The following is a 17,044-nucleotide window of genomic DNA, read 5'->3' on the forward strand; positions in this document are numbered from 1 at the left end:
CAATGATGAAGGGAGACGGGTGGAGGGGGAGAGAGAAGGGGGACACAGGCAGGAGGGGAGAGAAGAAGAAGGAGAAGAAGAAGAAGGAGGAGGCTCTCCTGAAGTCCCAGAGGAACTGACGGGGAGTCCTCTAGACGTCCCGTGGTGGAGCGACACATGGGTTGATGGAAAGATGCAGGCTAGGCGTGTTCTGAGAGGAAGATTAAAAAACTACAAAGACAGAAGAAGAAAAGAGAGACAGTGTGTGTGTGTGTGTGGGAACAAAAAGATTTAGTTACACTATGAGACAAGAAATGAAGAAGAACACGACAGAAACTCTTCCAGGAAAGAAGATGAAGAGCGCTGATGAATGGCGTCTTTGAGCTGCTTTTTATTTAGATTTTAAAGGTCTGTATCTTTGAGTTTAATCCAATTTAGAAATATCGTCAATATTACAAAGATGCTGCCTCCTCACTATTCACTCAATCGACGTCCAGCAGGTTTGCTCTCAGCAGATTCACAATGATGTTGTTTGTTTTGCTCATAAGCTCAAATAGAAATTTCATTATTTAACCTTTTTAAAATAAAACATGTGAAGCTTTTATTTTGAATGTTTGTCCTGTCTTTAGCTGAGAGTACTTTACTGGCTGTGTGCTTTTATTTTGAAATTAAGTTTGTGATGATGTTGTCGTTGATGCTCTGTTTGGGTTTTCGCGGATTAGACTTTCCTCGTATACACGGGACAGGCAGGAACGCGTGCTGCTCTCCACGTAGCATTAGCATATACACGTGCAGGAAGTCACAGAGCAGAGCCATAACGCCAAATTTAAATGATTACAAATAACCGATTTTTCTTGACAAAGGGGTCCTGACCTAACCGTGGACATTGCCTTAAACCAACTGTCACTGTCTTTGATTCACACTTTGATTTGACAAATTTTGTTTTTATTATAATTCGGTGCTTCATGGATTATTTAATGAAAGTTAAACTCCCTCTCTCTCTCTTCTCTCTCCTCTCTCTCTTCTCTCTCCTCTCTCTATCCTCTCTCTCTCCCTATCTCTCCTCTCTCCTCTCTCTCTCCTCTCTCTCCCTATCTCTCCTCTCTCTCCCTATCTCTCCTCTCTCCTCTCTCTCTCCTCTCTCTCTCCTCTCTCTTTTCCTCTCTCTTCTCTCTCTTCTCTCTCTTCTCCTCTCTCCTCTCTCCTCTCTCCTCTTTCCTCTCCCTATCTCTCCTCTCTCTCTCTCTCTCTCTCTCTCTCTCTTTCCTGTCTCTCTCCTCTCTCTTCTCCTGTCTCTTCTCTCTCTTCTCTCTCTTCTCCTCTCTCCTCTCTCCTCTCTCCTCTTTCCTCTCTCTTCTCCTCTCGCTGAAGCTTCACTGGAAACGCCTGTTGGACAGAATCTTCCACGACAACTTCTCAGAGGACGAAGAAATCGTGGTGCTCGCCACCGACTACATACAGAAAGTCTCTGACATCATCAAGGCCACATCGAAGAGGTAGGGAAAGAAAGGGGGGCCGGCAGGGTGGGGGTGGGGGGGTGGTGGAGAGGGAGGAAGTGCTGAAAGATGAGGGCACTGAGGTGTTTGGAAAATCAATGGAATTAGACGAAGGAATGTTTTTTAGTCTGTACTTTTTGAGTGTGAGTAAGCGCTTTTGTTTGAGCTTGTTTGGTGTGTGTGTGTGTGTGTGTGTGTGTGTGTGTGTGTGTGTGTGTGTGTGTGTGTGTGTGTGTGTGTGTGTTTCTGTGTGTAATGCCTCTGGTTTAGGCCTGTCACTATAGTTTGGACTACAAAGCAGTGTCACGAGGTGTATGGATTGTTTTTTGAGTGCTGCTGTGCATGTATTTGTGTGTGTGTGTGTGTGTGTGTGTGTTTGTGTGTGTGTGTGTGTGTGTGTGTGTGTGTGTGTGTGTGTGTGTGTGTGTGTGTGTGTGTGTGTGTGTGTGTGTGTGTGTGTGTGTGTGTGTGTGAGTCACTGTTGGGTGAACTTCCACTTCTGCTGCAGCTGATTATTATTGATCTACACACCCACACCTTTCTACCACCTGCAGACTCGGGCGGACGCACATGGACGGACACTCAGTCTCACACACACACACACACACACACACACACACACACACACACACACACACACATGCTTCTCCCACCCTGACAGACACCGGGGGGGGGGGGTCTTAGAGGGCTGCTGCACGTCAGGATGTGTGTCACAGCGACTGACAGCTCTCCAATACTCGACACAAAAACACAACGGCTCTCTGCTCTATGACTGACGGCTCGATTTTTTATACTGTCATTTATTTCTCTGTCCGTCTGTCTGTCTGTATTTTTCTCGCTCCAGGACGGCGTTGGCTAACACGAGGTTAGCGGGCAGCAGAAGTCTTAACTTTCAATGCAAAAGAAATGTTTCTCCCTATCTGTTTGTATTTTGGATCGATTTAAACAAAGTCATGTACAAATGGAAGTCATATTCTGATGACATCACGTCACCTTTTTTCAGATTAACAGACCCTCCATGTTGTCTGTAACCATGGTGGATTGAGTTAGTGCGCATCCTGAGCGTCACAGCGGCATCTCGTGATCAATCATAGACGACATCATCGAGTTATCAAAGCAAATGAAAAACATTCACGGCGTCAGGCGTGGAGGACACGGACACATTTACTTCAATGAGATTAGTAAAGGATCTTTGTTTGTGAAGTCTCACTCTGTGAACGAACGAGTCTCTGCTCTCCTCGAGACAGCTCGCAGATGGACTCAACTATCAGAGTTCAGAGGTCACCTGATAACCACCGGCAAATAGGTGATGCAGTGACGGAAGCGTGACCTCTGAGGTCTATCCGGCCGGCTGTGAGCGCTCTGAATGCCCGTATCGTCATACGCAATGTGACCCTCGCTGCTGGTTTATTGTGCTCAGCGAGTTGTCGTAAATCTTTTTCAGATCCAGAACCGAATGAGACATTTGTTCGCTCTCTCTCTCTGCTCCCATTGGACGCTGGACACGGGGCCGTAGGCCTCTCCTCTGTCACTGACAGATGGAGAAATAAATGACAGGAAACAAGGCTTTGGTGACGCCACCGTTCAGGACCTCTTTATATTTTCACTTTGACATCATGGACACACGGCTCGCTCTCTCTCTCCCTCGAGCCAGAGGGCGCATGCAGGTGTCACTGACCAACCAGGGCGCGCTGAAGACGGGGGAGGAGTTAAGGACAGCTCCTCACTCGGCATGTGTAGCAAAGAACAAAATAATTTCTGTTTGAATGAGAAAATGAATTCTGTCCATTTTTTGGCTCTTTACCCTGCCAATCGGTGAGCCAATAAGAACAGAGAACCACGCTGTGATGCAGTAGGTGATGTCAGACGTTCACCAGCAGCTGGCAAGGAAGTGTTTCATGTTTACCATCCCTGCAAACATCAGTGTGAGGCTTGTCGTCCGACCTTCAGAACAGATTATAGTTTACTTAATCCTAACCCCCTAACCCTTGAAGTCAGCTGAATCTCAGAAACCTGGACCAACTTTCTAATGTGGCCTCGGTCAGTGCAGCGTTTGGTCGAGGGTTCAGTGTGTAAATCGGCTGCTGTTGGGCTCTTTCGTCTTTTTGACACAAAGGTTTGAATCACAGAGGTGTTCAGTGCAGCTCGCTTTCATCAGCCACAATAAAAGGCCGGATCTTTCTTGTCACTGTGATTTGGCTCCATTATCATAAACATCTCTTATATCATCTCGTTGATCTGCTTTCCGTCTTTGTGAAACCTCCTTTGTAACCACGACGCTCCAGCGTTGATCCCCGTGGAGTTCAGGTTACATTATGAAGGCTCCGTACCGCTCTTTGTTAAAGTAACGGGCGACTCTGTCACGTCCATTAGCTCCAGGTCGACGCTCCGTCTCTGCTCGTGTTGTTTACCAATCTTCTGTTGGAGTCGTCCGTCCATCTATCCCCCCTGATGGCTTCAGTAATAGACTCCAGCTTACGTTTCAATCATCCTCTCTCCCTCTCTTTTGTTCCCTGTTCCTCTCTGACACCCTGTCCTCCCTCTCTTTTATCCCCGTTCACTCAGCCAGCCGTGGCGTTTGGCTGATATCGTCCTCAGTGTGGAGCTCAGATCTGAAAGTTTGAATCTCTTCTCTTTTCAGAGTTCTATTTTGTGCTTCTCAAACTGACTGTAGCAGGTGATATAACAACCTCAGGATGAAATCATGAGATTTCTGTCAGACATAAAAGGTTGTCCTGTCGTCTCAGTTGACCCTCTGCCAAGCCCCGCCCTCCTTAGTTACTGTTGCTAGGTTAGACTAGGTTAGGCTCCTTTCCTTTTGAAACAATTGAAAATACCTCGACATCTGACTCGTCCTCAGTGACAGAATAAGAACAGAGTTACAGTGTGGTGTATGTGGAGAGCTCTACATCTCTACAAACTTAACGTTAATCATTTGATCCATGTCTGATGCTAGTGATGTCGGCATTAGCGCCTGCTCACTGTCCCGCCTCTCCTGACCTCTGGACTCCATCAATGACCATTTCTGGAGCCAGCGGTCTGAAACATCCTCTGACTGTCGCTAACAGGTTCTTCAGTACTCAGCTGAGAGTTTTGAGCACGGTCTGACAATCACAGCGACATCACCGAGAGCTAAATGAGATCCATGAAGGGGGAAGTCCTCCTGGATCACGATGTGGATATTTAGAGTCACCCTGTCAGACGACCCCGAGCATCTTTACCCACGTTCAGTCACCAAACTAAGGTCTCAAATTCACCACCATGCTCTGAAAAGACTCGGCCCAGGAGAATGTTTGTCTAACTGGAAGTAGCCTAGCAACGGTTGCTATGAGAGGGAGCGTTCTTATTTGTGAGTCAGCAGACCAATCTGCTTTTTGGCACACGGTGGTCTTAATACGAGGTAGCAGACTCCTCACTTTGGTAAACACATCTCTCTCTACACAACCGTCCCGAAGGCGGACGGTGTAGCAGCCTCCGCAACTCCCTTTTAAAACTTGAACCATCAGCTCTCCTCCAATCGCAGCACCAGCTCTTGTCCAATCAATGGCCGACACAAACTGTCAGCCTTCGTCCAATTACCGGCGGGTCCCTGCAGTGCAGCGCAAAGACAAATCCCCCTCTGAGGCGGTTCAATCTGATAACACGCACATCATAAAACATCTGACTCAGAGAAGTACAGGACGAGGGGTTAAGAAACAACACTTCTGATGTTATGACATCACTCTAAAAGCTAACACTGGTCTGTTTGATAATTTGATAAAGACGTTAGAATCACATACTGTTAGAGAGAGAGCGAACTTTTAGGACTGACGCACACTTTTCCTCCCGTCATCCTCTCCCTCTCTTCTCTTCAGTTTCCTGTTCCCGAGCTCCTTCTCCTCCCTCACTACGTCTCTCCCTCTCAACAGCATGATAACCCTCTTTCCCTGAACACCGCTCTCTTCATCTCTTGTCACTTCTCTGCCTCTCGTCGTCATCCTCCTCCTCCTCACCTGCTTCTGTCTTACCTTTGTAGTCTCTTTTTTCCTCCTCCTCGTACCTCCACCCTCGGTCTCCCAGGAAGTTCAGTATCGGGTTTTAAACAAAGGTAGACATTTCCTGTTCTCACACACTTGTACAAATATTGGAACATAGCTGTTTTATTACCTGTGGGGTTGTTTCTAATTAGCTTAACTTAAAGGAATATCTTTAAAATCACTGCAGCTCCTCGCATCATGTGGTCGCTCCAGCGCCGCCTGTTCACGCAGCTCGTTTCAAGCAGCAACTCTCGTACTCGCCAATAAACAAACACAACAGGAAACCGAAGCTCGCACTCACACTGGGATAACAACGGAAACCTGCACCTAACAGCCCAAGATCCTGTCGGTAAGAAGTCCACCTGCTTCTCTTCATGTTCCTTTCTGCAGTGTGACACGTGTTTATCATATTCATCCTCAGCTCTGATGACTTCCTGATGAAGGGGTTTCACATCTTCTTTCACAGTAGATTAACTGTTTTAATGTATTGAAAGGTTGAATGAATAAAAAGAGTTACAAAGCATGAGCCCAATATTTAAACATAATTAATCATGCACACGTGACTGTTGACTGAAGTTTATAAAATGAATATGAGCAACAACAAGACAATCAAAGAATGTAAAGGTTGCAAAAAGACGCTGCGGGATTCTTCCCTTTCATGTTTCATTTTAAATGACCAGCATGAGTTGGCACTTCATGTGAATATCCAAACAAGATCATGCAACATCTCTCTGAAGCCCGGTGGAGTCTTTTTCCTTCTCCTGTCGATGGTTAATAACAGACCTGAGGCAGCAGCGAGCTCAGAGTATCTGACAGTCGTGTTAGAGGCCGATCAAACTGGTATATTTGAATTTCCTTGAATCCGCTGCCGCCTGCTCTGCAGCACAGCTTGAACTGAGGAAACAATTTCTTTGATTTGTCTGCATGTGGGATATGAAGGGCCGGTTTCTTTCAGTGCAGGAGCTTGATTAAACCCGGATGATTAACCCACCTACAGGAGTCCTGGTTATTAATCCAGCTGAACAAAGCGTGCAAAAATAGAAGATTAGCAGCCGAGTCTTTATGAAGTTTGAAATCAAACCATGCAGAGAGAAGGATTCATCACTGTATGAGTAACACTTAGTGTCTGAGTCACGGGTCGTAGAAGTGTCACCGTCCAGTGGAGCAGATGGAGACGTCTTTGTCCCCTAATGGAGCACAGACGCACTCCTTTGTGATTTGCTGCACTCAGTCATTCACACAGCAACAGGTACAAACATGCAGTGTTCAGGAGCAGGCAGAGAAACAACACCTCTGAAGGGTGCAGGCTGACATGCAGGAAAACAGACGAGAAAGGCTTTGGTCTCGTTAAATTGGAGGAGCCGACTGAAGTTTTGTGTGAGAGTTGAAAAGGTGACAGACAAGAAGAGAGAACACAGACAGGTGCCTCGTTGCCTTGTTAGACAGCCCGTTTCAAAACGAAAGGATCGACCTTCCTCCTACCTTACAGCCTTCTCTCTTTTCACCCATATGTCTGTCTTTTACATCCGTACGTCATTTTGATGCCTTCACATGGTTTTTGGATTGTCTTTTGTTAACTCTTTATCTCGCGAGGAAGAACTGATTAGATTATGGTGGTCAAAGGTCATTAATTCCCCCCCCCCCCGTTGATTCTACTTCTTTGTTGACACTTTGAGTTTGCCATCAACAACATCTAAATATTGACTTCTCTTCGTCCTTCTCTCCATCTGTCGCACGCCTCCCAATCATACAAGTCTACTGACAAAAGCCGTCACACCTCCATATCCTCATCCTCCATCCATCTTTCTCTACCACTTCCTCTCTCCTGTGTGTGTGTGTGTGTGTGTGTGTGTGTGTGTGTGTGTGTGTGTGTGCCGTCCCCACACACTGCAGCCAATCCCATTAGCCAGATGAGCAGGCCTCCAATGAAGGGGAAAGCATAATGACAACACCAGCGTCCCTCATACACACTCACACTCCTCCCTGCCTCACCGTCTGCTCCCTCCATTCATCCGTCACTCTCGGAGTCAGTGTGTGTGTGTGTGTGTGTGTGTGTGTGTGTGTGTGTGTGTGTGTGTGTGTGTGTGTGTGTGTGTGTGTGTGTGTGTGTGTGTGTGTGTGTGTGTGTGTGTGTGTGTGTGTGTGTAAGGGAATCCAGTGTTATTACTGCTGAGTGTTTGGGCTTTGTAATTTGAAGGCTAGAGGGGAGAGTCTATCATTTCGTCTATGTTACATCCAGCAGTGTGTGTGTGTGTGTGTGTGTGTGTGTGTGTGTGTGTGTGTGTGTGTGTGTGTGTGTGTGTGTGCGCGTGCGTGTGTGTCACTGTGTGTGTGTGTGTGTGTGTGTGTGTGTGTGTGTGTGTGTGTCACTGTGTGTGTGTGTGTGTGTGTGTGTGTGTGTGTGTGCGTGCATGTGTGTGTGTGTGTGTCTGTGTGTGTCACTGTGTGTGTGTGTGTGTGTGTGTGTGTGTGTGTGTCTGTGTGTGTCACTGTGTGTGTGTGTGTGTGTGTGTGTGTGTGTGTGTGTGTGTGTGTGTGTGTGTGTGTCACTGTGTGTGTGTGTGTCTGTGTGTGTCACTGTGTGTGTGTGTGTGTGTGTGTGTGTGTGTGTGTGTGTGCGTGAGTGTGTGTGTTCATGAGTGATGCATGGAAGTGTAACGTTGTTGGTTTTTTTTAAACTCAGTAAAGCCTTTTCAGATGAAGCCGTTCTCTGAGCAGTGGATTTTATGGCGCCGTAGCTTTCAGCAGTCAGGGTTTGATTCCCAGCGGGGCCTGCGGAGCTGAAGAAGTTTGCCTCTATTCGTCTTTTTAGGATTAAAGTCTGCACCAATATAACAAAAAGTCTGATTGTCTGCTTCTGTGGAGCTGCTGTATTTATATTTTCACTCTCAGTTGCTCATAAACTCATTTAGATTTTAACTCCCTCAAAGAGCATTGGTCTCAATGTTGGAAATGCTGTCTCACCCTGTTTCATTAGAAGCAGTTTGAAGGTCTCTCTCCGAGACAAAAAGCTGTCTTTTAGTACGCTCTGTTTTTACTCCTACTAGCTACAGTACACTAGTCGAGCTCTCAGCCTGCAGTGAAAGCACAGACTATAACGGACAAAGCCTGAGTGACAACACTCGTCTGTTCCTGCAGGGGGCGCTGGAGTCCCATCGATGGCGGTCTCCATGCTGGCAATGCTGTCTCAGTCTAACTTTCAGTCAACCTAACAACAGGCTGAGAGCTGGAGCTGAGGCGGGTTTTAAGCCTCCTGACAAACCGTTACACCGCGCCTACCTGTCAGTCACGTCAGCTACGGCTGCAGCCAGTCTCTAGTGGACACTAGAGGAACTACAGGAATTTGCACTTCAGAATTAGCTTCACTTCTCAACACCAGAGGTTGCCGCTTGGTGCTGAACCGGTCCGGTCCGTTGGGTGGAAACGGTCTTTTGTTTTCCTGGTTCTTTAAATTCCCCCCCCCCGAGCTGATCGGTGTGTGTTGGTAGTTTGAAGATATAAAGCGTGTGAGCGTGGAGTCCCATTGTTCCACTTCTGCCTCCACTTTTAATGTTGTTCCAAGTTTGGTCTGAAGGAGTTGCTCCCTCCTCCATTACCTGCAGGGTCATTACCTGTGCTAATGTGTTGATGCAGCGTACGGGGACAATGTCTTTTCATCTTCTTAACTAGCCCCATTAAAACCCATTCAGCTAATGAGCCTTCACTCAGTCCTCCGGTGATTAAGACCTAATGCTTGATCTGTACAGCGCCCTCACCGTCAAGCTCTGTGCTTTCATTTAGCCCCCCTGTGACTCCATTACTGCACAGAGCGCACGCACAAACACGTGCAGTGACCATGCCGGCAGTTTTCCTGTAGGAGCGTGTAAGGAAGGGTCAAAGACGACTTCATCAGGGGGGACATGTTTCACAAGAGTCCATTTTGAAGTTAAATTAATGGAGGTCAAAGACCGTATTTAAGGAGTAGATGTAGCCGCTGTGATGTCATCTGTTGGTTTGTGGACTGCAGGTTTGATTTACTGACACAGACGCGTGCATATTTGTAGAGTGGGATAAATGTTGACAGGAAATCTGAGAGAGGGGAGGAGTTTCACAGGCATCATCACAGAGCAGAGGAATATTTAGCAGAAATCTCAAAATGTTGATGATGTAACAATGTCCGAGCCGAACTTGAAGCAGTCCAGCTGACTTAAGAAAATAAAGAACAACAATGAGTGAGACAGTTTGTGATCAATCTCAGAGCACCATGATGTACATCTCTTCCACATTTCTGCAAAATCATGTCATCACAGAGATCATTTTCATAGCTGCACATCTGTCCACACACATGTACATTTATAGACTGACATCTGTCCACACACATGCACATTTATAGACTCACATCTGTACACACACATGCACATTTATAGACTCACATCTGTACACACATATGTACATTTATAGACTCACATCTGTACACACACATGCACATTTATAGACTCACATCTGTCCGAGTCTGTCAGTACAAACAAATGCTCTGCACCAACCAGGAGGCCACACAAAGACGCACAGGAAGCAGCCACACCTGCAGCCCACCTGGATTTATTTGATGATCAAGCCTCCTGACAAGCCTCTTCCTCCCTTCCTTCCTGCCTTCCTTCCATCCTGCACCTCCCGCCTTTCTTTCCCTTTTCCCATCAATTAAATTCCCTTCACGAGTGCCCTGCTGGCGGGACCTCGGGGTGCTGTTGCCAAGGCGCTTGTGATTTAATATCTGTCATGCAAAGGGGAACTTTAAGAAAAGAAAGCGATAACAAAAACAACGACATGCCTTGGGGTTCACATGGAGCCTCACAGTGGGGGACTGGGGGAGCATTTGTACCCGCTGGGCAGATGAGATGGTTGCACCCAGTGGGGGCACGGGTACTCACCAGCACTCCATCGTCTGGAGGATGAGACGCAGCTTGAATACATAAATGAATGATCCATTTTCTTTCCCCCCCGCTCAGCTGTGAGTCTCTCTGGAGAGGGGGGGAAGCTGTTCTCTGACTGGTGGGCCCTCTTGACTCCTCGGCCCTCGCTCTCGATCACTGTCTCCCGCTTCTTCTCTCTCGAACTTTTCCGACTCTTGAGTGGCTCAGAGGGCAGATGGAGGAACCGAGTTTTGTGCCAGATGGAGCACGATGAGAGTTAGACACAGTGAGTGGATGTGACTTTACAAAGACAGAGCTGTACTAGACGACTATTCAACTTTTCAATGTGAAAACAACACTTCTCCTCATGTCACTGAAAGTCTGAATTGAATTCATTAGAAAGAGGATGCATACAGCCGGGTCGTGTAAGATGGTTTTGCAGGTTTATTAGTGCGACCCGAGTTCACTTATTCTTGGAAGATAGACGCCCTGGAGAAGATGATGCTAACCCTTCAGCTAAAATATTTTATTGAAGCTCGGCCGTCTTCACCTAAAACAGGCGGGTGATTCTCTGCATGAGGTCAGCTCGTTTCTGGAGAGTCTCCTCCTGTTCTGCATTATTTAACTCCCAGACTGCTGGATAATCAGTAGATCTCTGTATAGTTATCTGCACCTCTCTGACCTTTCTAAGACGTGGTGCTTAGTATTTACTCGGACGCAACAGTTATGATGGTTAAAAGTGAAGTCCATAGAAATGTTTGTAAACACAACATTCAATCTAAGCCCCTCCTCCTAGGCTCATCACCCCCTGCAGAACAACTCCACGTCCACGGGTAAAAGACAACACAAGGTCCACCCTTGTTTTAGAACGAGCTTTATCCGCTTGGTGTTTCACCTCGATGTCCTAAATGTCTGATCATATAGTAAGGTCCTACTGAGGGCTCCTTTAGACGTTGCTTCAGGAGTTTTCTGATTCTCCGTATTTGTGACTCTGTTGAGTGACTTGTCTTAACTAGAGGAGGATATCACGAGAACGTGGTGAAGCTGGTTTAATGAGGCATGTGAGTAAAGGTTAATGCACATTACTGTTTAGACTGAACTGTTTTTGGATTGAGCTCACCTGATTAATAATAACCTTCGTACCTCCACAGCAGAACGTGGGCTAACTTGAACATGCTTCAATCTTTACATGAGCCTGGAAAGCTGCCTCGATTTATTCAAAGATTCAGAACAAATCATTGTTAACAAGTCTGACCTTTCCATTCCTTCTTTACGTCTCAGGGTTCTCCATAACTACATGCTGTGGCGTATCGTGGCGGCGCTCAGCGAACACCTGTCCACCGCCTTCCGCAGCACCATCCACGAGTTTTCCCGGGAGATCGACGGCACGGAGCAGCAGCTGGAGCTGGGCCGGCTCTGCCTCACTCAGGCCAACAAACACTTTGGCATGGCGCTGGGAGCCTTGTTCGTGCAGCAGCACTTCTCCTCACAGAGCAAAGCCAAGGTATGGGGGGGGACTACATGGTGGGGGGGGGGGCAGTTTGGTGGTTTATCTCTGGCATACTGGACCAGGTGTTGTCAGGAATCTTTGCACCACGTGGCGGACAGAATCGTCAGGTGAGACTGACATAATACCAGAATTTTAAACTTCAAAACAAAGCTAATAAAACGTCTGCACACAGTCGGAGGTCAGACCAGAAGATGTTTCTCTGTGAGGATGCTCACCGTGTCAGATTAAGATCGTGGAGCGATTCATTTATGCCATGACTCGACCGACAGACTGCAGGGTGGTACCAGACTAATCAAAACGACCGACATGATGTGTTAGAAGGAAGAGGGGCGGGGCTAGACGACGCCATGAAAGAAGACTGTAAACAGAACAAAACTGTTGTTTCCAGCGCTCGACAAACTTTTCCTCTGTGTTATAATGCCATCTCTCAGCAACGACTTCATGATCAGCATTGTTTGTTTACGCTTGTGAGTTTTGTCATTTTCAAGGCCAACTGTCCCCGAAACCAGACATCTGTTGGACCGGGCTTTAACCGTGCTTATTAACTTCACTATGTTTAATCTAGAAACAGAGATGGAGCTGCAGCCTTATGCCTTCTTGCAAATAACTACAACATGCCAACCCGTAAAATCAGCCGCGCCCATAATTATGCAAATATATTAATATTTCTTATCCTTAATGGAGCAATATATATCTCTGACACCTAGTGTCTAAAATGGGTACTGTAGTCCAGTCCAGTCTGATCATATTGTAAGGTCACTTTATCATTTCACTCACTACACATCTCACTGATTGGACCTTTAAACCTCCATGGTGACAACATGTTTCATGATATTTCTCCCTTTTTTGTGCAGCTGGTACTTTTTCTTTCTCTCTGGTTGCAGTGCAGAGACATCCAGATGTATTTTTGACATGGGAAGATGATTTTGATTAATTTCTGTTCTGGGATTTAGGAATTCAATCAACGTCAATCACCACTACCTCTCCCTCACACCTCTTTTCTTTCTATTTCGCCCTCAGCCCAGGTCACTCCCTGTTAATCCCCCGCCTCTCACCTTTGATCCCCCCCTCTTGGTTCACCTTAATCCTTCCCCTCGATGTATTGTTATCTCAGCTCGTGTCCACTGCAGGACATGGGGATGTGGTTCCCAATGAGATTTCTCACCTCTGTAACCTCCTGCTCTTTCTTTAAGCCCTCCATCATCTCCCTTTCATCATCGTCTCCGCACACTCTCACGGTCCACCCGCCACGCTTTTATCTTACACCCAGCTGCCTCTCTTCTTCTTCTTCTTCTCTTAAAACTTTTAAATCTCTGCCAAAGCTCCTCGCTATGAAGCATAAAGACACTTTTACACGACTTCTGGGGGCTAATGACTCTCAGCGTTCTACACCTTAATTGAAATTTAAGTTCCCATGCTCCCGATGTCTGGTTGCAGATTCTGCTCAGATATGAAGTTTAAATCTCAGAAACGCTTCAAGCTAGTAGAGCCTCACTGATGAATGTAGGAACAGAGAGGATGATGGGGGAAGACGGCAACAGTGAGGATGATTATGAAACTATCAGGACGATTCTGTGTAAGCTCTACAGAGTGTCTACTGGGGAACGCCATTACCCACGCTCAGTTTGTCATTAGCCCAACGTCGTAGTTTGAATTCAGTACGACATCATGATATGAGGTCGGACTGATGTCCCGATTTCCATACATTGTCCGTACATATCGTAAATGTTGGTGAATGTCATCAGCCCGTCATCATTAAGTTACGTCAGCTCAGTGACGGTCTGATGGAGTGTGATCACAATTCTCCTTTAAAGTGAGGAATTTAGATTTTTGCGTCCCCTTGTGGACAAAGCTGCACTTCTCCCCTCTTTGTGTGAAAGTTGTTTAAAGATTTCTTTTTGGGCTTTTTGTGCCTCTATTGTAGAGTTAGGATAGTGGATAGAGTCGGAAATCAGGGAAAGAAGTCATTTAAGGATACATTTCCAATAGAAAAGGACAGCTGTCATTAAAAGTAACCCATGAACACCAAGATTCCTTCAAGTGTTTGTGTCGTCGTGTCGGCATGTCGGCTTGTCCCCACCCCCCCCCAACGCTGTAAATCTAGGGGAAACACTGAATCATGTAGAAAACTCCTCACAGGAGCTTTAAGATCATTCACTTTGCAGCTCTTACCTTCCTCTCCTCAAAGACTGAACCAGGAATCAGTATTTCACTCTGCAGACTGGGAGTTGTAGTTTTACCTCGACTCTGACTTTTGAGTTTGTAGTTTATCTTCTGGTTAATAAAATCACATTTAATTTACTTCCACTTCTTTTCTTTCCCTTCCTCTGATATTGTCAGATCATTTAAAACAAACAATTTGAGTTGGAGGAAGTCTCTCTTTTGTTGATATTTCAGGCATGAAGCAGATGTTTGTTAAAAACATACAGAACCATCAAACAAAGCTGCGTGGTGTCTGCAGCTGGAGAATGAAACCGCCGTGTGTGAAATCAAAGGTTCAGTGATGGGTGGATGATTTGACTCATGCTTTGTGTTTCTCGTTGGGTCAGTGGTGGTCACATTTTTAATGTTGTGAATTCAAACACAAAACAAACACCTGATGTGTGTAATCACGACTCACTGAGGCTGCTGGTCCAGGACAGATTTACCATCATCTGGATCATTGTGTGTGGTTTAAAACTCTGAACACAAAGCCACGAGCTCCTGTCAGTGGACGAATGAAACGTCTTGCAGCACGGCCTTAAGATGGCTACTCATCAGACCATATTAGACTCTGTTTCCCCCTGCTGATCGGGAGGGGGCGTGGCCTGATATTAATCCAAGTAATCCTCCAGTGTGTGATGTCACTACGATTATTTTACTGCTCCTCATCGAGTCAGAGCCTCCTCGATCTGGAATCTTAAATATCCAACATGTCTGATATTTATGATTCCAGACCGGGCTGCCTCTGACTGAATACCGGCAGCAGCCAATGAGAGCGAGCAGACCGGGAAGCGACCGCTTTAACAGATCTCAAACATGGCGACGAACATAAACACACCTGACCCCTGAGCCCAGTGGAATACTGAAGAAGAGCAGTTTGAGCTGACCACGACCATCATCCTCCATATTTGTTTTTCTCCTGAAGTCACGTTTGATCACGTGAGATTATGTGAGATCTTGTGTCTGTGGAGTCGTGACTACAAACAGCAGGTGTGTGTTCTCATGGTCTGAGTCGTCCCGTGTGGCGTTCAGAGGATTATAAAGTTATAGATATAAACTGATGTCCTGGTCGTCTTCGGGGCTCTTGAACTCCCTAAACTTTCTTTATGTTACAGAAACTGATCCACTATCGTTGTCTACAGGGCGCTCAAACCTCTAACACTATGAATCCTCACTCTTCAGGTTCAGGAGCTGGTGGAGGACATAAAGCACTCCCTGGACCTCCGGCTGCAGGAGCTGGACTGGATGGACGAAGCCACCAAGGAGGCGGCCAGAGCAAAGGTAGAGAGCATCGCTCAGCGTCTGCAAACACGAGTCCCCGCCAGATCCCATTAAGACCTCCAGAGGATTTAATTCTTTCTCTGCAAACTCCTTTCTTTCTGGAGGGTTTGATTGATTGCTTGGTTAGATGGAAGTGTGTGATAGAATACATCAAGGGCTTGACATTGAGAAGTGGGGATTGCTTAATCCAGATCTCTCTGTGGTCCTGGTTTAGGGTCTGCATGGCAAGATATCCCCCCTAATACTCAAACGATCTGCAGTTATAATCCTTTTAGAGCGCCCTGCTGCAGAGAAAGAGCCGCCTGTAATCCTGTTACATTGGGTTAGCTTGATTAGTGTGTGTGTGTGTTTGTGTGTGTGTGTGTGTGTGTGTGTGTGTGTGTGTGTGTGTGTGTGCGTGTGTGTGTGCGTGCGCGTGTGTGTGTGTGTGTGTGTGTGCGTGCGCGCGCGTGCGTGTGTGTGTGTGCGTGTGTGGGTTATGCTCCTCTTCATCACTCTTCTTCTCTCCCAGTTGAAGCACATGATGGTGATGACGGGTTACCCCGACTTCCTGCTCAAACCTGAACTCATCGATAACGAGTACGGGGTGAGTCACGAGATATTTCACGTCGTCCTCACAACATCCCATCTCTCTCTATCTCTGTCTCTCTCTATCTCTCTCTCTCTCTCTCTCTCTCTCTCTCTCTCTCTCTCTCTCTCTCTGGACCCTGGACCCTTTTTACGGCCGATGTCATGATGATGTCACAGTGAGCAAAACGAAGCTAAACTCTTTTGACATTTTGTATTGCTGTCTGATATGAGTGAGAATTACTAAATCCTTTATAGTTGCCTCAACAGTAGCTCCGCCCACTTTTTATCACGGCTCTGGTTCCTAAAGTAAATCTGTATATAAAGAGAATGAAGCATGTTACCATGACAACCCCAACACTCCTGACTATAAAACATTTGATTCAGAGCTAAAACAGCGTTACAAAACAGAGATAAAGGCAAAGGTACAGGACTGTGAACATTATTTTCCAGAGTCAAGAAACTACAAAATGAGCCCTCTTCTTCTTCAGTGAAACTTTAGTTGTCGTGTCCATACACGTATTGTAATATCTTGTAGTTTGTGATGTTTTAATATCCGTTCACAAGAGGGGCAGGAAACATGGTAACAGCGAGCTCAACCAATCAGAGACGTTGCTGTGACACTCTACGGTTGTGGGTAATGTAGTTCTTTTCCCCAATATCGGGAATAAACCGTGTTGTTCTTAAAGGTTGATATCAGACGAACTCGTGTCTCCTTCAGGAGCATAAACCATCGTCTCACACTCAGGTATCTCGTGGTCAGTCTACCTGTGATGGTTATGACATCATAATAATCAAATCTGCTATGGAGAAAATGAATGGAGCCCAAAATGTTGAGCCCTTTAGTTAAATCATTGTATCCCACAATGCACTGGGAAAAAGTCATGAGTCATGCGTCACTAATAAGGCGCATTGAAAAAGTTTCCTGCATCATTGCTGTTTGCACAAAGTTCCTCCTCACATCACGCTGAATCTCCTCTGGCTGTTTCCTGCTCAGACGATGGAGCACAGTTAGCGCTACAGAACATCTGCACACGTTTGATACTTTAGACAAACTGAAGCACATCTGGCTCGTGACACTAAAAGCACCAACAGAAGCAGGAA

General features: G+C 46.3%; 1 protein-coding gene across 4 annotated transcripts in view; it reads left to right on the forward strand.

Annotated features, from left to right (window-relative positions):
• Nucleotides 1–17,044, forward strand: part of LOC109986287 (endothelin-converting enzyme-like 1) — a 40,590-nt gene that overhangs the window by 11,413 nt on the left and 12,133 nt on the right. For all 4 annotated transcript variants that reach the window (XM_065960792.1, XM_065960791.1, XM_065960790.1 and 1 more), the window contains 4 exons: nucleotides 1,351–1,475; nucleotides 11,662–11,884; nucleotides 15,275–15,373; nucleotides 15,885–15,959. In XM_065960792.1, the coding sequence (XP_065816864.1) occupies nucleotides 1,351–1,475; nucleotides 11,662–11,884; nucleotides 15,275–15,373; nucleotides 15,885–15,959 (522 nt within the window). The remainder of the gene's footprint in view (nucleotides 1–1,350; nucleotides 1,476–11,661; nucleotides 11,885–15,274; nucleotides 15,374–15,884; nucleotides 15,960–17,044) is intronic.

This window comes from Labrus bergylta, chromosome 11 (assembly GCF_963930695.1).
Source record: "Labrus bergylta chromosome 11, fLabBer1.1, whole genome shotgun sequence".
NCBI lineage: Eukaryota > Metazoa > Chordata > Actinopteri > Labriformes > Labridae > Labrus > Labrus bergylta.